Here is an 18,146-nt window from a genome sequence, read left to right on the forward strand (position 1 = left end):
TTCACCGCCCCACAAATCATATTCCAGGATCGACTATTTTCTGACATCTAAAGACATCTTGAACATCACTACCACAACTACTATTCACGATATATCTATTTCAGACCATGCTGCCATATCCTGCTCTCTCAACTGGTCCCTTGACAAGCCACCTCGTTCTTGGAGATTAAATAACCTGCTTCTTAGCAATGAAGAGTTTCTATCTCACATTACTGCTGAATCTAATGCCTTTTTTGCCCGGAATGAATCTTCTGTATCCAACTTTACCACGGTCTGGGAATCTTATAAAGTCTGGTTGAGAGGGGAATGTATTAGCTACTCAGCTTATCAACTCAAAACTAAGAAATCTAACCTTCAACGTATGGAACAGGAAATACATGCCTTGGAATCACAATTATATGGTTCTTTTGACTCCACTCTTTATAAATCCCTACAACAACTTAAGTTCCAATACAACGAGATTTTTAGTTCATCTGCTTCTGTCTCACTATTCCGCCAATCAGCCTCATATTATGCTACCTCCAATAAGGCGGGCCATCATCTGGCTTCCTATCTTAAAGGGCAAAGATCCAAACATCGGATTTCTCACATCAAGTCAGCCTCTGGTTCAATCCACAATACCACTTCTGACATTCTCAAAGAATTTCATTCCTTCTACGCCTCTCTGTACACTTCAGAATCTACCTGTCCAGAAGATGTGATTTCCGAATTTCTGAAGTCTGCACATTTGCCATCTGTTACCCCGTCTCAGCGTGAATCTCTGCATCATCCTATCTCTACTGATGAAATCCAACGTGCTATTTCTTCTATGGCTTCTTCAAAAGCACCAGGACCTGATGGTCTTCCTGCGGAATTCTTCAAAACTCTCTCGGACTCCTTGACTCCACATCTTTTGTCATATTATCGGTCTATTATTGCTTCTCCTAATTGTTTATCCCGCTTCCATGAAGCCAGTATTATTGTTCTGCCAAAGCCCAACAGGGATACCCAATATGTCAAAAATTATAGACCTATCTCTTTGCTGAATTTGGACTATAAGATTTTTGCAAAAATTTTAGTTAATAGAATAGACTCTGTTATGTCTTCTCTTATACATAGAGATCAAGTTGGTTTTTTAAAGGGCCGTTATGGAGCAGACAATACCAGATTATTATGCCACATTCTCCATTCCACTCTGTCAAGAGACCAACCCCTCTTAGTGGCTTCTCTTGATGCTGAAAAGGCCTTTGACAGAGTGGAATGGAAATACTTATTTTGTGTCCTTCGCCACTTTGGATTCCCTGCTGAATTTATTCATATGATTTCTTTATTATACACCAACCCTACTGCTAAGATTATAGTTAATGATGCTCTCTCTGAATCTTTTACCCTCCAACGGGGCACACGTCAAGGCTGTCCTTTATCCCCCTTATTGTTTAACCTAGCTTTAGAACCCCTCCTGGCTCATATCAGATTATCTACCTCTATTAAAGGAATCTCTATTGCTGATTTGGAATTTAAGCTGTCTGTTTATGCTGATGACATTCTCCTATATCTCTCTGACCCTGAACAGTCTTTGCATTCTCTCATTGATCTTATTTCTCAATTCTCCTCTATGTCTGGGTATAAGGTCAATTGGGACAAAACTGAGCTCATGCCCCTCAACGATGCCTGCACACCCTTCACTCTTCCCTCATATCCGTTCACTTGGATATCCACAGGGATGAAATATTTAGGTGTCCCATTTGACAAAGACCTCAAGATAACAATGGACCTTATCATGTCTAAGACTGTCTCCTCTGTGAAATCCGCTTTGTCCAACTGGTCTCCTCTACATTTATCTTGGTGGGGGAGATTAGATACCCTTAAGATGATGGTCATTCCAAAAATTACATATATGTTTATTATGTTTCCTCTTCTATTTCCTAACTCCTTCTACAAACATTTAGAAAAACTACTTCTTGATTTCCTATGGAACAATAAACCACACAGAATCTCGCAACGTAAACTCAAATCTCCCAAATCGGCTGGAGGTGTTAACTTCCCTGATTTATTTCTTTATCACCAAGCCTTCTTGTTGAGACAGGGATCCGAATGGTTACATTCTTCGGATTCATGTACTAACACAATGGCCCCCAATTGGCTTCGACTTGAAATGGCCCTTCTACATCCTATTCCTACATTACGACTTCTTGGGTCCACACACTTACAACTTAAAACTCGTAACCCTATACTTCTCACTTCCCTCCGCACACTTCAGGACATAGACCGCTTATTAGTTTGTCCTTGGTCTCAATCCACACTATGCCCTTTATGGAGAAACCCTAAACTACTAATAGAGAAAAAACCAGTATTCTGGCCATCCTGGACTACTTATCATATTTGGGATATCTCTGCACTATGTCATCCTGATGGCTCATGGCTCACTTTTTACGAGCTTCAATATAAATCTGGCCTTCCTGACTCTTACTTCTATCAATGGTTACAATTACGTTCAGCTTTACGTAAACTTGATGGTGACCTGAAAACTAATCGCCAATCCCCAACTTTGTTAACTCTTTCCACTCAATTCCGTAATCTGGGCCATTCAGCTTCCAAGTTCTATAACCTTCTTAAGGAACTTCGATTCCCACTTCTTTCCTCTGTTAAAAAATCCTGGGAGGAAGATATTGGCTGCCCTATTTCTGATTGTGATTGGTCCTCTTATCTTCGGTCTATTTTTCATTCCTCTAGGTCGGCTTCCATTACTCAAAGCCTATTTTTCCTTTGTCACAGAGCCCAATGGACCCCGATTAAATCAAATCGTATTAATCCTACCTTTGCAAAGGAGTGCTGGACATGTTCTACAGATATCGGCTCCCTCAAACATTTATTATTTCTCTGTCCCTCTATCCAAACATATTGGTCGTCTCTGTGGAACACTATCTGTTCTCTTTTTCATATCAATGTGGCTCTCTCATACCAAATGTTATTACTTAAATCCTCTGCTTTACCACACCCTCTCTCTTCCTCTGATGCTTTTCTCTTTGATATTCTTATCTCCCTTGCTTTGAAACTTCTTCTTAACTCCTGGAAAGATCTATCTAAGGTGTCCGTAACACAATGGTGGAATCTTGTCTGCTTAACTTATAGATATGAAGCATATTTGGCAAAAAAATGCGGCAGATTCCCTCAATTTCTTGCTAAATGGAACTCTCTCAAACTTTACCTCCAAAGCTCCAGCTCTTAGGTATTTCTTTATTTATTTTTATTTATCTTCTATTTATTAATTATTTTTTTTTACTTAACTTACTTTCTTCCTTTATCTTCCTCTTTTCTTTTCTTCCCTCCTTTTTGTTTTACTTTATTATAGACAATGTTTTACTCATGTGATTTGTTCTTTTCTTATGTTGGATTGCTTCCAAGGAATATAGTTCTAATTGTTATAGCAACTTTTTTCATGATTGTAATTGTATTTGCCCATCACATGGTTTGTTGATGTTACTATGCTTTTGTTTTATTGATTGTAAAACTTTTACAATAAAAAAACCGTGACTTAAAAAAAAAAGGTAATAAAAAAAAAATAAAAATTGGGTAAAGTTACCAACTGGAAGTAGAAGTCTTTAGGAGATAAGAATGGGGTGAATTATGTGGTTTTAGATAACATTAGGTAAATAGAAGAATATTAGAGTACTAAGGGTATAGAGAGTGTTGGATGTTGGGTTGGGATTAGTCGTGCTGGATAGGTTTTATGTGTTTTTTTGAAGAGTATGGTTTTAGTATCTCTCTTGAAGGTGTTGTAGTTTGTAGTTGAAGATAACAGGGTGGTGATTTTGTCTGTCCAGTTTAGCTGCTTTGGAGGCTATTAGGTTGTCATAAGAACATAAGAACATAAGAAATGCCTCTGCTGGGTCAGACCCGAGGTCCATCGTGCCCAGCAGTCCACTCACGCGGCGGCCCAACAGGTCCAGGACCTGTGCAGTAATCTTCTATCTATACCCCTCTATCCCCATTTCCAGTAGGAATTTGTCCAATCCTTTCTTGAACCCCAGTACCGTACTCTGCCTTATAACGTCCTCTGGAAGCACATTCCAAGTGTCCACCACACGTTGGGTAAAGAAGAACTTCCTAGCATTTGTTTTGAATCTGTCCCCTTTCGACTTTTCCGAATGCCCTCTTGTTCTCTTATTTTTCGAAAGTTCGAAGAATCTGTCCCTCTCTACTCTCTCTATGCCCTTCATGATTTTGTAAGTCTCTATCATATCCCCTCTAAATCTCCTCTTCTCCAGGGAAAAGAGACCCAGCTTCTCCAATCTCTCAGAATATGACAAGTTTTCCATACCTATTATCAGACGTGTTGCTCTCCTTTGAACCCTCTCGACTAATGCCATATCCTTCTTAAGATACGGCGACCAATATTGGACGCAGTACTCCAAATGCGGGCGCACCATCGCCCGATACAACGGCAGGATAACTTCTTTCGTTCTGGCTGTAATACCCTTTTTGATTATACCAAGCGTTCTATTCGCTCTCTTAGCGGCCGCTGCACACTGTGCCGACGGCTTCATTGTCATGTCCACCATTACCCCCAAGTCCCTTTCCTGGGTACTCTTATTCAATAACATCCCTCCCATTGTATAGTTGTACCTCGAGTTTCTGCTCCCCACATGTAATACTTTACATTTTTCAATGTTGAACTTCATCTGCCATTTCGCCGCCCATTCTTCTAATTTGTTCAAGTCCCTTTGCAACTTTTCGCAGTCCTCTGTAGTCCGAGCTCCATTAAATAGTTTGGTGTCGTCCGCAAATTTTATTATCTCACACTTCGTTCCTGTTTCTAGATCATTTATGAAGATATTAAATAGCAGCGGCCCGAGCACCGAGCCCTGCGGGACACCACTCGTGACCCTCCTCCAGTCGGAGTAGTGACCCTTCACTCCTACCCATTGTTTTCTACCCTCCAAGTAGTTTGTATATGATGAGAGGTGGCCTCTGGAAGCTTCAGAGACTGCCTATGGATGCAAGCAAAGCAGAGACTGTATAGTCAGCATGAGGGAGAGCTCTGAGGTAGTGGCAGCCTCTGGGGACAGTGGAAAATGTGGAGCAGAGTAGGAAGGAAGCAGAACCCATGGTGGGGATGGGATGGTATTCTCTCTGGGCTTTGGGTTACCTGGGACTGAGAGTTTGGAGGATGTGGAAGTGGGATTGAAGGTTGGGAGCAGCCTGCTGGGGCAGGTTCTGGAAGCTTGCCTGGAGAATTTTTTTTTTTTTGGAGTGGGGAGGGTTGTTGTCCCTAGGTGAAGATGCAGCAGGGAGACTGCCTGGAGAGTGTTGGTATTGCCTGGTTGCAATTTGGAAGAATGATATGCATTTACATTGTGACACATGGCTGGGTCCATAACTATGATTTGGATTAATTTCTAGATATTACAAGTCATTTTCTATTTGCCTGAAACTGAATCCCCGGCCAAAGGCAAAAGCTCTTTGAGCAGAGGCCCAGACCGAACACCTACCTTCGCGGTATCCACGACAGTCACGACTCTCTACAGTGTGTGGAGATTGGCCGCTGCCACGTGCATCTGCGTGATGGCGTCATCTGCACATGCGCGGAGGCCTTCCAAGACCCGAGAAGCCAACTTCTTTCCTGCCATTTACTCCCCCTGGGCAGCTTCATCCACCCAGAGCTCATCTCGGAGGGGCGGGGCAGGGCCTAAAGTTTTGTTTTTTTCATTTGACATTTTTGGATGATGGATGACAGAGTAGTGAGAGGGCTTCTGTGTATGGTTGAGGATTGATTTAGTCGGTTATTCCAGTAGGTTGGGCTTTCTCCATTGATAGCCTTGTAAAGTAAGCAGTAGAATTTGAAGTGCACTCTAGCTTCTATTGGAAGCCAGTGCGAGTCATGGTATGCCTCTGTGATATGGTCATATTTTTTTAGTGAATAGACAAGTCTTAGGGCTGTATTCTGTATTGTCTGCAGTTGCTTTATCATGATCGCGGGACATGGTAGGTATAGTATGTTGCAGTAGTCTATCATCCCAAGGATAAGAGATTGTACCAATAGAAGGAATTGCTTCTTTTCGAAGAATGTGCGGATTTTTCTTAAATTTCTCATGGTCATGAACGATGCCTTTATTATTTTGTTAATTTGGGGTTGCATAGTGCAGCCTCTTGTCAATTATGATTCCAAGCAATTTTAGTGTAGGTTGTAGTGGGTATGAGAATAAATTTATTACAAGATTAGTTAATGTTGGAGTTTTGTTATTTTCTAGTAGGATGAAATTTGTTTTGTCAGGGTTAAGTTTTAATTTGTGCTCTGTCATCCAAATTGCAACTAATTCGAGTGTTTTTTGTATTGTGCTTGTCATGATGGATTCTGGTTGGTCGAAGGGTAGGAGAATAGTGATGTCATCTGCGTAGCTGTATGAAATTATGCCAAGATTATCCAGGTAGTAGCTGAGGGAAGCTATGTATATATTGAGTAGTGTAGGTGATAGGGGTGATCCTTGGGGAACTCCGCAGGGGTTGAACCATGGTTCTGATTTTTCTTGCATTGTTTTGACTCTAAGTTCTTGATTGTAGGAATCCTTTGAACCATATAAGTACTTTGCCTGAGATTCCTATTGAGTCGAGAGTCTGTAGAAGCATGTCGTGGTCTACCAAGTCGAAGGCTGCAGAAAGGTCTAGTTGTACCAGCAGGATTTTCTTGCCTGTACTGAGGTGTTGTCTTACCTAATCGATAAACTAAAAAATGGAAAATTCCTCACTAATAATAGTCACATAATAACCCCAATTCCAAAAATAATAAAGAATCATTAGCACTAGTAGCCAACTATAGACCAATAGCATCCATCCCATTTATTGTAAAAATCATGGGAGGATTGGTACATACCCAATTGATGAAATATCTTGATCAAATTCTCTCTCCTACATGAGACTCAATCTGGTTTTAGACCTTTTGTTCAGCACTGAAACAGTAATTACGGCTATCTTAGATAATCTGCATCTCTTGTTCAGTAAGGGCCTTAATGTCCTGATCATGCAATTTGATATGAGCTCTGCCTTTGACTTGGTGGACCATGGGAAACTACTACAATGCTTAAATGGCAATTGGTATCAGGGAAGAGGTCTTAGACTGGTTTCGGGGTTTCCTTTTGTCACGCACCCATCAGGTACGTTTCAATTACAGTCTCTTGATACCTGGAGCAATCTATCCGGCGTACCGCAGGGGTCACCACTTTCCACACTGCTTTTCAATGTTTACATGTCCTCATTAGGAGCACAATTAACCCAGTTGGGGATAAAACTATTCAGTTACGCAGATGATTTTACGATCATCATCCCATTCGCTAACTCTCTCTTGGAAGCTACTCCCAAGGCAACAGAAATACTAAATCTGATGGAGCAGTGGAAGTCTGAATTCAGACTGAGACTCAATTCGGAAAACATAATTTTTTTGTAGTCTCCCCACGCCCACTTGACACCAAAACATCACTGCATCAATAAATTTAGTTACCCTATTCAATCTACTATGACCAGGTTGACTCCTTAATCAGAAAAAGTTTTTTCACTCTATGGAAGCTTAGGTCCATTAGAGCATATTTTGACATGTCAGCTTTTAGAATTCTGGTACAATCCCTCGTTTTTAGGTCAACTTGATTACTGTAATATCGCCTATTTGGCAATTGCCTAAAATAATATGTGACGATTACAACTGGTGCAAAATGCTGCGATTAAATTGATCTTCGGACTGAAGAAGTCCGATCATGTAACGCCTTACTACCGACTACTGCATTGGCTGCCAATGGAGGCGCGTGTGAAGTTAAGTTCGGTTGTTTTTTGCTTTAAGGCACTATTCGGTCTAGCCCCTAAATATATAACTGACCTTTTTTCTTTCTCAGCCAACAGACATAAGAGAAGCTCACACTTGAACTTTGTTTCCCCTCCAGTTAGAGGATGTAAACTTAAGACATCATCAACACCTTCTCTCGCATCAGGCAGCACTATGGGGTACAGATCTAGATCAATTGCTTACGCCTACTATGTATGGGGAATTTAGGAAACGGCTAAAAACATATCTATTCCTGAAGTGTTTAGGCAGCTGACCTGTATAATTCTTACTCCAAAATAACTGTTAATCAATACCTGTTAATCACTAGCTCTTAACTCTGTTTATTCCACTCAAGTTGTATCATCTTTTAATTATTGTAAACCGCATAGAACTTCACGGTCCTGCAGTATATAAACTGTAGTAGTTGTAGTTGTTGTAGTTGTAGTAGTACTACTGTATGTACTTGTATTGCAAGACATTGCTTGTATATCAAGTTAAAATGTAATAATGTTTTGCTTGTCTTGCAAAATACTTGCAAACCAAGTTACTTGCAATCCAATGTTTTACTGTATTAAAAAAAAAAATTATTCTGTGGTCAGAAGATTCAGATTTTTTCAGATGTGGCTAGGGCCACTCAGTTACACAGAAAGCAATTTATTGGTTTAAAATTTCCTACTTGCTATGAGGGAGTTCTTCTTTTTTTTCAGGTTCCCATGTTGAGTGTCTGATAGGTTGGCAAGGGAAGAACACAGCCCCTTTTATCAAGCTGCGCTAGAGGATTTTAGCATAGACCAGCGTGGCAAGTGTTTCAACACTCATAGAATTCTTATGAGTGTTGGAGCACTTACCTCGCTGGCCTATGCTATAAACCTCTTTGCTACTACTACTGCTACTGCTATTTCTATAGTGCTACCAGACATACTCAGCACTGTAGAGTCACAAAGAAGAAAGTCCCTACTCAAAAAGGGCTTACAATCTAAACAGACAGCTTGATTAAGGGGGGCTTCCAACTGAGTTGGGTTACAAATATTCTGGATGGTCATAAAATTGGTAATAAGTAATTAATTGGATAGAATGTATTTTGTTCTCAACATACTAAATGAACTCCTAAGATAGCTTATTGTAGGAAATTTTTTTTTTTTTTAAATAGTATTTCATTTTTGGTTTCTTATGGCATGATATAGGAACTATAATTTTGATTGTTTAAAGGGTTTTGTTTATTCACCAGTTTATACCTGTTTATACAACTGTTGCTCCTGTGAAGTGGACTAGGTATTGATACATGATTATAGTTAGATATTGATTTTTTTCCCCCTATGTTTGTTATAGTGTCACATGTTTCCTCTGCATGTTAAGAATATGTAAAAATGTTAAATTTTCAGTTTTAAAAAAAAAAACCAAATAGCGTGCTGAATAGCTATAAACATCCTTAAAATTTTCACAGCCTACTTGAGATAAGCAAGCCTAAATTTTATGACATTTTTTTCCTTAGTTTTTGCTAAATCATTGTTCTTTCATAAGGTTAGGCTCTTCCTGTCCCAGGCCTGTCTCAGGTTTACCCCTTCTTATGATGACTTTCCCTTTCTCTGGGCAGATTCACCTTCCAGCAAGGGCTAGCTCATGGCATGAACCAGGTAAGGCACTGGTTCTGGGCACCAAGCCTCACAGGTGCCAAAATTGTGTCTTACCCAGTGGCGTAGTAAAGGGGTTGCGTAGGGATGGTCCACCCCAGATGTGCTCTTCTTAAGAGCATGCCCCTTGCCTTCCCCGGCACATGGTTACTGCCCACATTAGCATGCTCTCTGACATCATTTCCGGGACCCACACCTAGGAAGTGATGTCAAAGGGTGAACCAATACAGACGTGGTGAGCATGCTGCTCATGCCAGAGAAGTTAAAAAGATATGGAGGAAAGGGAAGGGGCATGTGCGCAGTGGGGGGTGCAGGGAAGGGGTGCCACTCGCCCTTGCTATGCCACTAGCCTTAACAGATTTCATGGCAGTGGTCAAAACATGATCTTCTCACTAGCAGCAATGTCTCCCACACCTTAGCATATGTCTTAGTTCCAGGGGGCATACCAAGGGGGAAGGGGGGGGCAGCCCGCCCCAGGTGCATGCCTTATGGGAGGTGCACAGCCGGCCAGGTCCGGGTCATCCTGCCATACTGTGCAACAGGACCTGCACCTCTGTGCGGCTGCCAGTGGACTCCCTCTAACTTACATGCTCTGGAGCAGAGTCAGCAGCTGCGCTGAGGTGCAGGAAGGTCCCCCGATGACTCATCTGCAGTCATCATGGGACCTGCATCTCCGACATAACTTACTTCTTCCGGAGCAAAGCCGGCAGGCAAGTCATCGCGGGACCTTCCAGCACGCGACTGCTGACTCTGCTCCAGAGCAAGTACATCGGAGTGGGGTGGACCAGCAAAGGCAGCTATAGTCATTGCGGGAAAGGAGCAGGACTGCTGGAATGGAAGAGTGGTGGAGGGAGAGAAAGGGGGCAGGGTGGTATGGAAGGGTGGTGCTGATGGAATTGATGTACAGGGAAAGGGGAGAGAGACATAAGGGGGAAGGATACTGGATGGAAATGGATTGGAGAGGAAGAAAGTGAGCAGATGCTGATTGAAGAGGGGTGGATGGAGAGAGAAAGGGCAGACGTTGGATGGTAGTGGAGAGGGTAGAGGGGGAGCCTATACTGGATGGGAGAGATAAGGGAGCAAATGCAGGAAGGAAATGGGAGGAGAGAAAGAGGGGAGCAGGTGATGGAATTGGATAGAGAGGAGAAGGTACTAGATGGAAGGGGTAGAGAAAGAGGGCACATGATGGAAGAAGGGGATAAATAAAAGGAGGGCACATGATGGGGAGGAAAGGATTGAGTTAGGGAAATACTGGAGGGGGTGAGGGAAAAGAGGTGGTGAGCTGTAGGTAGGTAGTAAAAAAGGAAATTGAGAGGGTAGAAAGAACATAATCTAGACAGATGCAGAAAATAAATTGGAAAGGAAAACGAGGGGAAAGGGATTGTAGAGGAGAGGGAAGGAGAGGAGAGAGAGATGCCAGGCCAATGGGGGAGAAAGGAGAGATGGAAGGGGGAGGCATACAGTTTCTGGAAGGGGCATAGGAGAGAAGATGCCATATAGGGGCAGAGAGACGGCAGACAGTGGACGGAAGGAAGAGAGTAACAAGAAGATGAGAGAAGCAGAAACCAGAGAAGACAAAGGTAGAAAAATTTTCTATGTATTTATTGCTTTAGGAGACTTGTGTCACTATTTATGTGGTGTTGCATTGTATGCGGAGTCCAGCTTCTTGCTGGACAATTTAACCTTTGTCTATGTATTTCTATTTTATCCCCCCTTTTACAAAACTGTGGAGCGTTCTTTAGCACCAGTCGTGGTGGTAGCAGCTCTGATACTCAGAATTCTATGAGCGTCAGAGCTGTTACCATCGTGGCTAAAATCCACACTACAGTTTTGTAAAAGAGGGAGGGGACAATTTTTTTGTTAGGATTGATCTGTACTAGTCTGGCTTGTTTAGTTTTACAATGGGTTGATTGATGTTGTACTGCTCACTGCAGTATGTAAGATGCTGCCTTTTCCTAGGTACTCATGTGTGGCGTGTGGATTGTACTAAAAATCATGTTTTTCATACAGATGGGGGGGTGTCAAAAAAATGATGGGCCCCGGGTGTCACATAGGCTAGGTACGCCACTGCTTAGTTCCCAGGTCCAGAAACCATTGCTGCCTCTCGGGACAACCTCCCGCATATACCTTTTAGAGGCAGTTTTATCTCCTAACCACTAGCAACATTTCATCCCACACCAGCCACGGCTTCCTCTGCTGTGCACTTGTGGAAGCCAGAAGTTACATGAATGGGGGCAGGGGAAGGGAGGTGGCAGAGGGAAGATGTCAGGGCAGTTGTCAGATAGAGTTAGGTGAAATGACAGTCTCTTTGGAGAGAAGAGAGAGAAGGGGGGGAGCCAAAAGTTGGCTTGAGATGCTGCAGTCCATTTTAAGCCAGCTCTCGTTCAAGCTTTTTCTCTTTGCCTACTTGACCACATTTGCTCCAAGTGCTTTCTTTTTTCATCTGGTCTTCTCCCCCACCCCCCTAGTATTCTCTCCCATTTTGTATCTTATAAGGACAGCTAGCAGTGCTTAGCAATGCAAGGAAAACAGGAAGAGAATAGCTGCTCATCCATCTGTATTCTACTGTGCTGCTTGGTGCCAGACTAATTTGAACTGTGCAGTGTACAACCCTTTGGTTTAAAATTAGCACAGGATATAGAAACATAGAAACATGATGGCAGATAAAGACCAAATGGCCCATCTAGTCTTCCCATCCGCAGTAACCATTATCTCTTTCTCTCTCGGAGATCCCAGGCCCTGTCTCCACCATCTCTGCTGGGAGACTGTTCATGCATCTACCATCCTTTCTGTAAAAAAAAGTATTTTCTTAGATTATTCCGGAGCCTATCGCCTCTTAACTTCATCCTATGCCCTTTCATTGCAGTTTTTCAAATGAAAGAGACTCAACTCATGCGCATTTACATTACTTAGGTATTTAAACATCTCTATCATATCTCCCTTCTCATGCCTTTCCTCCAAAGTATACAGATTGAGATCTTTAAGTCTGTCCCCATACGTCTTATAATGAAGACCACATACCATTTTAGTAGCCTTCCTCTGGACAGACACCATCCTTTTTATGTCTTTTTTGAAGGTGCAGCCTCCAGAATTGGGAGAATTCCCTAAAAGTAGAACAGGTTGGGCACCAAAAGGGATAATGAAGAGCAGGCTATGGCTGGTGTTAGGGTTTGTACCTGTTCTACACCACTCAGATTTTGTAGACTTCAATCGTATTTCCCCTCAGCCATTTCTCCTTTTCCAAATTGAAGAACCCTAACCTCTTTAGTCTTTCTCAGCCATCTCTCCTATACCATTTTGGTTGCTCTTTGAACTTTTTTCTATCTCTGCTATATCTTTTTTGAGATAAGGCAACCAGAACTGAACTCGAGGTCTGATCTAACAAATATAGGACCTTCTAAACCACAGTTCTTCAACCGCCGGTCCGCGGACTGGTGTCGGTCCGCAGAAAATTTCAGCTGTTCCGCGCAGGGCCGGCGAGATCCAGTCGGCAGTTAAATTTCCTGCCGACTGCGGTTCCTCCCGACTAATGTTCCTCCCAGCCTCAGGCGATCAAGACAGGCTGCCAACGTCGGGACTTTCTCTGAGTCTTGCCTGTTAGGAAACAGGAAGTTGAAACAAAATAGGCGGGACTCAGAGAGTGAAGGTCCCGATGTTGGCAGCCTGTCTTGATCGCCGCCCCTGCCGAGTTGCTGAAGAGGGCCGCGGGGAAGTCACGAGTAGAATGGAGAGAGCTGCAGATACAGGTGCAGGTGGAGGGAGATGGTCAGCGTGTGCGAGCAAGATCCTGGGGAGCCTTCACAGTGGCTGTCTCCCCTCCCACCAGCTCTCCTACTTGCCAGGGCAGTGATTTACCGGCAACTTCCTGCAGGCAAGTACTGAGAGCTGCTGGAAGGGGAGGAAGCCACTGTAGGAGGCTGGGAAGCTGCTGGATAAAGGGAGAGCTGTTACTGGACTTGGAGAGAATTAGAAGGAGAGATGCTGCTGGGAGGGGAGGAGGGAAAGGGATGGGAAGAGAGTTAATGTTGGATAGAGGGAGGAGGGAAGGGAGAAGAAGGAGAGATGCTGCTGGGAGGGGAGGAGGGAAAGGGATGGGAAGAGAGTTAATGTTGGATAGAGGGAGGAGGGAAGGGAGAAAGAAAAAAGGAAGGAAACAGCTGGCAGGGAGATTACAGAAGGGGAAGGGGGTCAGGGTGAAATGGAGAGATCAGATGAGGGAAAGGGGAGAGAGAGGAATGAGAAAGTAGAGAGACATTGATGCTGGAAAGGGGGTCAGCAGAGAAATGAGAGAGGGATAAAGATGCTAGATCTGGTGTAGGAGAGATAAAAATGAAGAAGGCAGTGAAGCTGGAATGAATGATGTAAAAAGGAGAGAGGAGGAACAGGCTGGATGGACAGGGAAGAGGGGAATAGAAAGAAGTCAGATACACATGGAAGGGGGAGAGGGCAGACATTGGAAGGAAAAGAGTGAAAAGAAGATGAAAGCAGAAACCAGAGACAACAAAAGGTAGAAAAAAATAATTTTATTTCTATTTTGTCAGTAGAATATATCAGATTTGAAATATATATCCTGCCAGAGACATAACTGGGGACTGCAGTATTCTGTTAGCATGATATTTCTATGTAGCATTCTATAATAACTTGGCTTGTTCAGTTTTCTTGATAGTAGAGGGGATATATGTGAAGGGGAGGGGAGACAGGGGTTTTGTTGGTCCGTGCTCTGTATATTTGTATTTATAAAATCACAATTGTTCAGAATATTGTTTCTTTTTATACTTTAATAAAATACGTTCAATATAAAATCATAATTGCGGCTTGTGCAGATGGGATCAGATGGTTTGCGGGGACCGAGCTCGCGGAGATGGGGTGTAAACGGGGTTTTTAAATTTTAGTCCTAGTAGTTTGCCGGTCCACAAAATAATTATTTTATTTCTGCCGTCCACGGGTGTAAAGGTTGAAGAACACTATTCTAAACAACAAAGACGGCTCCTAGTTCTATGAATGAATGCATGTAGCTATAAAGTAACAGCATGTAACATAAATTTTTATTTTAAATTTTCTCATTGACAACACTCAAAACTAATCTTATAGTGCAGATTTACTTATGATAAAGAGCAATTATTTGGTATTGCTGCTTATTAAAAGAGGAATTTGATGACCTTTGTTAACTTAAACCAAAAAAAGCTAAAAGATAGACACCAAATAATCTAGAAGATGGATTATGTGACATCCAGCTCAGATGTTACTAGAGCATCTCATTGTAGTATAGGAAATTACTGTCTGGGGTATGATTTTCATTAGATGAAGACATAGATTACATTTCAATATAACTTTAGGATTGTGGGCAGAGTTGGCATGATAAACTTCTCTTCCTTTTTTCAGGAGAGCTGCAGATGTGATAGAGAATGAGATTCTTCTACCATGTAAGGTAATGGCTTTTATTTATGCTGTGGCTGAGAAGCTGACAGGATCTGATGCAGGCTAATCAGTGCCCTGTTGTAAAGTAGAATAGTGTTGCTTAAATTTAACAAATAGATTAAATAGCTGGGGTACAAATGTTCTTGGTTGAATGTCAGCAGTAGAAACTCAGAGCAACATAGCAATGAGGTATCTATGAGTATGTTGTGTTGCCTCTCAAAGCCTTAGAAAAGGAAAACCCAATGACTGTCAGTATGGAGGCAGGATTTAACAGCAAGAGAGTGCCTTCATTAAAAAAAAAGAATAACATAGCTGGGGCAATGGAGGATTAAGTGACTTATCCAGGGTCATAACAAGAAATTCAGGGCTTGAACCTACAACCTGAGTTATGAGGCTGTTGCTCTAAACACTAGGCCACTCATTCCTCCTTTGGTTTGTGAGATCTGTAATATAGAATATGTGCAATTTTTGTTGGGTTGTTTTTTTTTCCTATTGTATTCCTGCTCTAAGGATGAACAGAATATAAATGTCAAAGTTTAAATGCCATGGGGTAAATAATGCCCTTTCATAGCTCATAATGGTATGGAGTCCATGGACATCAGCAGATTCCAGCCAGTCCCACAAATGGCAAAGTGGACAAGCACAGTTGTAGATTAAATCTAGTTTCTCATGTATTCCACATAACCAGGATCTTGTCAATACTTCTAATTTCAGTTTGGTTTTCTCTGTCCACAAAAATGTTAATAGTCTTCATAACATCAGCTAGTCTTTTCAGAGACTTATGCGAAAAATTTACTCTCCCTTTCAGCAATATAGACAAACTTCTCCAGCTTGTCAACCACCTTCTGGTCTCTCTCAAAAGCCTGGAGATATTCACTTGTTCAATTTCCCAGTGTCTGAGGTCAACAAGATACCTACAGTAGATATCTAGACTCTTACATATTTAGTTACAGTGCTGTGTACGTCTAGCAGTGCTATAGAAATGATAGGTAATAGTAGTAAAGGAATCTCGCACCCAGCACAGTGGGAATTCACTTGGCTGTTCTGCACAAACAGACTGGTCCATTGCCATAGCTTCTGATGATGTAATGAGATTAAGCTAAAAGATCTGAAAACACCATATTCCTGAAAGTTTTCCAATAAAATTTCCATATCTCCAAAGAGAGTATTCCATAATATGACACCACCTACATAAAACAGAAGAGTGATAGATGATCAGTCTAATATGTTGGAAAGATGGGAACATTGAACAAGAACATCAGCAGATCACAAACAGCATGTAGAGTGATAAATTCTTAGAGATGTTGTAATAGTACAAGGAGTCTCGTATGGCCTTATGACTTAATCAAAACCTTAAATTTCAGACGCCATTACATGAGCAGCAAGTGTGTTTCTTTAAGCACAGGAGTAATATCCAAATGAAAGAGGCAAGCAGCAGCATTTTGTTTGTAACATGTAAAATATGGCCTAAATACAGAGAATTACAATAATCTAATAACGTTGTCACAGAGACTGCAGAACTGTTCTGAAATGTGTTTTGAAATTATCAGTAGATAAGATATTTCAATCTACTTATCAATCTTACTACTACTTTCTATAGAGGTAGGTCTTGTTGGACAAATCTGATCAATATCTTTGCATGGGTGAGCAGAGAATTGGATAGAGGGTATGCATTAGATGTGGTGGTTTTAGATTTTAGCAAAATCTTTGACAGTGTTCCACACAGGCATCTAATAATTAAATGGAATGCCCTCTGGATGGGCCCCAAAGTGATAGGCTGGGTCAGGAACTGGTTTGAGTGAAAGGCAACAGAGTAGTGATCAATGGAAATCACTCTGAGGAAAGGGATATTACCAGTAGTGTGCCTCAAGGTTCTATTCTTTGGCATGTTCTTTTTAACATTTTTATAAGCGATATTGCTTAAGAGCTGTCGGGTAAGATTTGCCTCTTTGTGGTTGATACCAAAATCTGCAATAGAGTAGACACCCAGGATGGTGTGAACATCATGAAGAAAGATCTAGCGAAGCTTGAAGAATGTTATAAAATTTAATGCTAAGAAATGCAAGGCCATGCATTTCGGATGCAGAAACCCAAGGGAATGATACAGTTTAAGGGGTGAAGAACTTATGTGCGTGACTGAAGAGTGGGACTTGGGTGTGATCAAGTTTCAAGTTTAATTAGGTTTGATATACCGCTTAAAATCATCCTAAGCGGTGTACATAATACAAAGCTAAAAATAATTTAAAATAGGGAGGTTAGACATAAACAATTAAACTAATAAGAGACTATTTGATACAAACAATGGGGGGAGACTGAATAGGAATCAAAAGGAAGATGGCGAGGATTACATTGCATAAAAATAAAAAAATTTGATGGGGGAGGGGAAAAACAAAAGGGAGTGCCGTTTAGCAGAAATCAGGCTTCAGGTCTACACCCCAAAGGCATTTTTAAACAGAAAGATTTTAAGGTTTGCTTTGAATTTGACAGTATTGGTTTCTTGTCGTATTCGATGGGAGTGAATTCCACAATGCTATGACTGAGAAGATTGTTTTGTGGGTCGTATCGTAGACTAACTGGCGAATAGAGGGAATTGCAAGGCGATTTTGTTGCGATTGATTGGAGTATTCTAGAAGTTGTGTGGGGAACTAATAGCCTATCAATTAATGCAGGCAAATGGAACTGTTTTTACCTTAAAGGTAAGAAGAAAGTAATCCGGTGGGTTATAGGCAACCAATGTGCATTTTTCAGAGGAGGAAAGACATGATCCTTTTTTTTTTTTTGTATTGAAGGTAGTTTTTACTGCCCTGTTTTGAATTATCTGGAGCTTTCTGATTTCTTTTTGTGTAATTCCCTGGTAAAGAGAATTATAGTAATCTAAATGGGAAAGAAACATTTCTGAACTACTGAACTAGCTAGGTTACTGATGACACTTAAGAATTTGATTGTTGTATCAAATTGAATTGGTGTTTACTAAATGTAGATAGGGACTATTAGGGTTTCATTATCCTTTGTAGGAAATAACAGAGCCTTGGATTCATTGATATTTAGAGACAGCAAGTTCTCGATTAGCCAATTTACTGATCGCGTTTTTAGTTAATTTCCTGAGTATCGGTCATATTTTGTGTTTGAATTGGGTGAAGTAATTACCATTTTCGCTTATGCCGGTGATATTCAAAGCTGACGGATTGTGCAGTAGTCAAAAGTGGGGCCAGGAAAAGGTTGTGGTGATCTTAAGGTGGTCAAATAGGTTGAAAAGGTGACGGCAAAAGCTAGAAAGATGCTAGGGTGCATAGGGAGAGGTATGACCA

At 41.5% G+C, this 18,146-nt stretch overlaps 1 protein-coding gene across 4 annotated transcripts in view; it reads left to right on the forward strand.

Annotated features, from left to right (window-relative positions):
- WEE2 (WEE2 oocyte meiosis inhibiting kinase) overlaps window positions 1–18,146 on the forward strand; it is a 181,189-nt gene that overhangs the window by 48,286 nt on the left and 114,757 nt on the right. For all 4 annotated transcript variants that reach the window (XM_033959701.1, XM_033959702.1, XM_033959703.1 and 1 more), the window contains one exon: window positions 14,803–14,848. In XM_033959701.1, the coding sequence (XP_033815592.1) occupies window positions 14,803–14,848 (46 nt within the window). The remainder of the gene's footprint in view (window positions 1–14,802; window positions 14,849–18,146) is intronic.

Source organism: Geotrypetes seraphini, chromosome 9, assembly GCF_902459505.1.
Source record: "Geotrypetes seraphini chromosome 9, aGeoSer1.1, whole genome shotgun sequence".
NCBI lineage: Eukaryota > Metazoa > Chordata > Amphibia > Gymnophiona > Dermophiidae > Geotrypetes > Geotrypetes seraphini.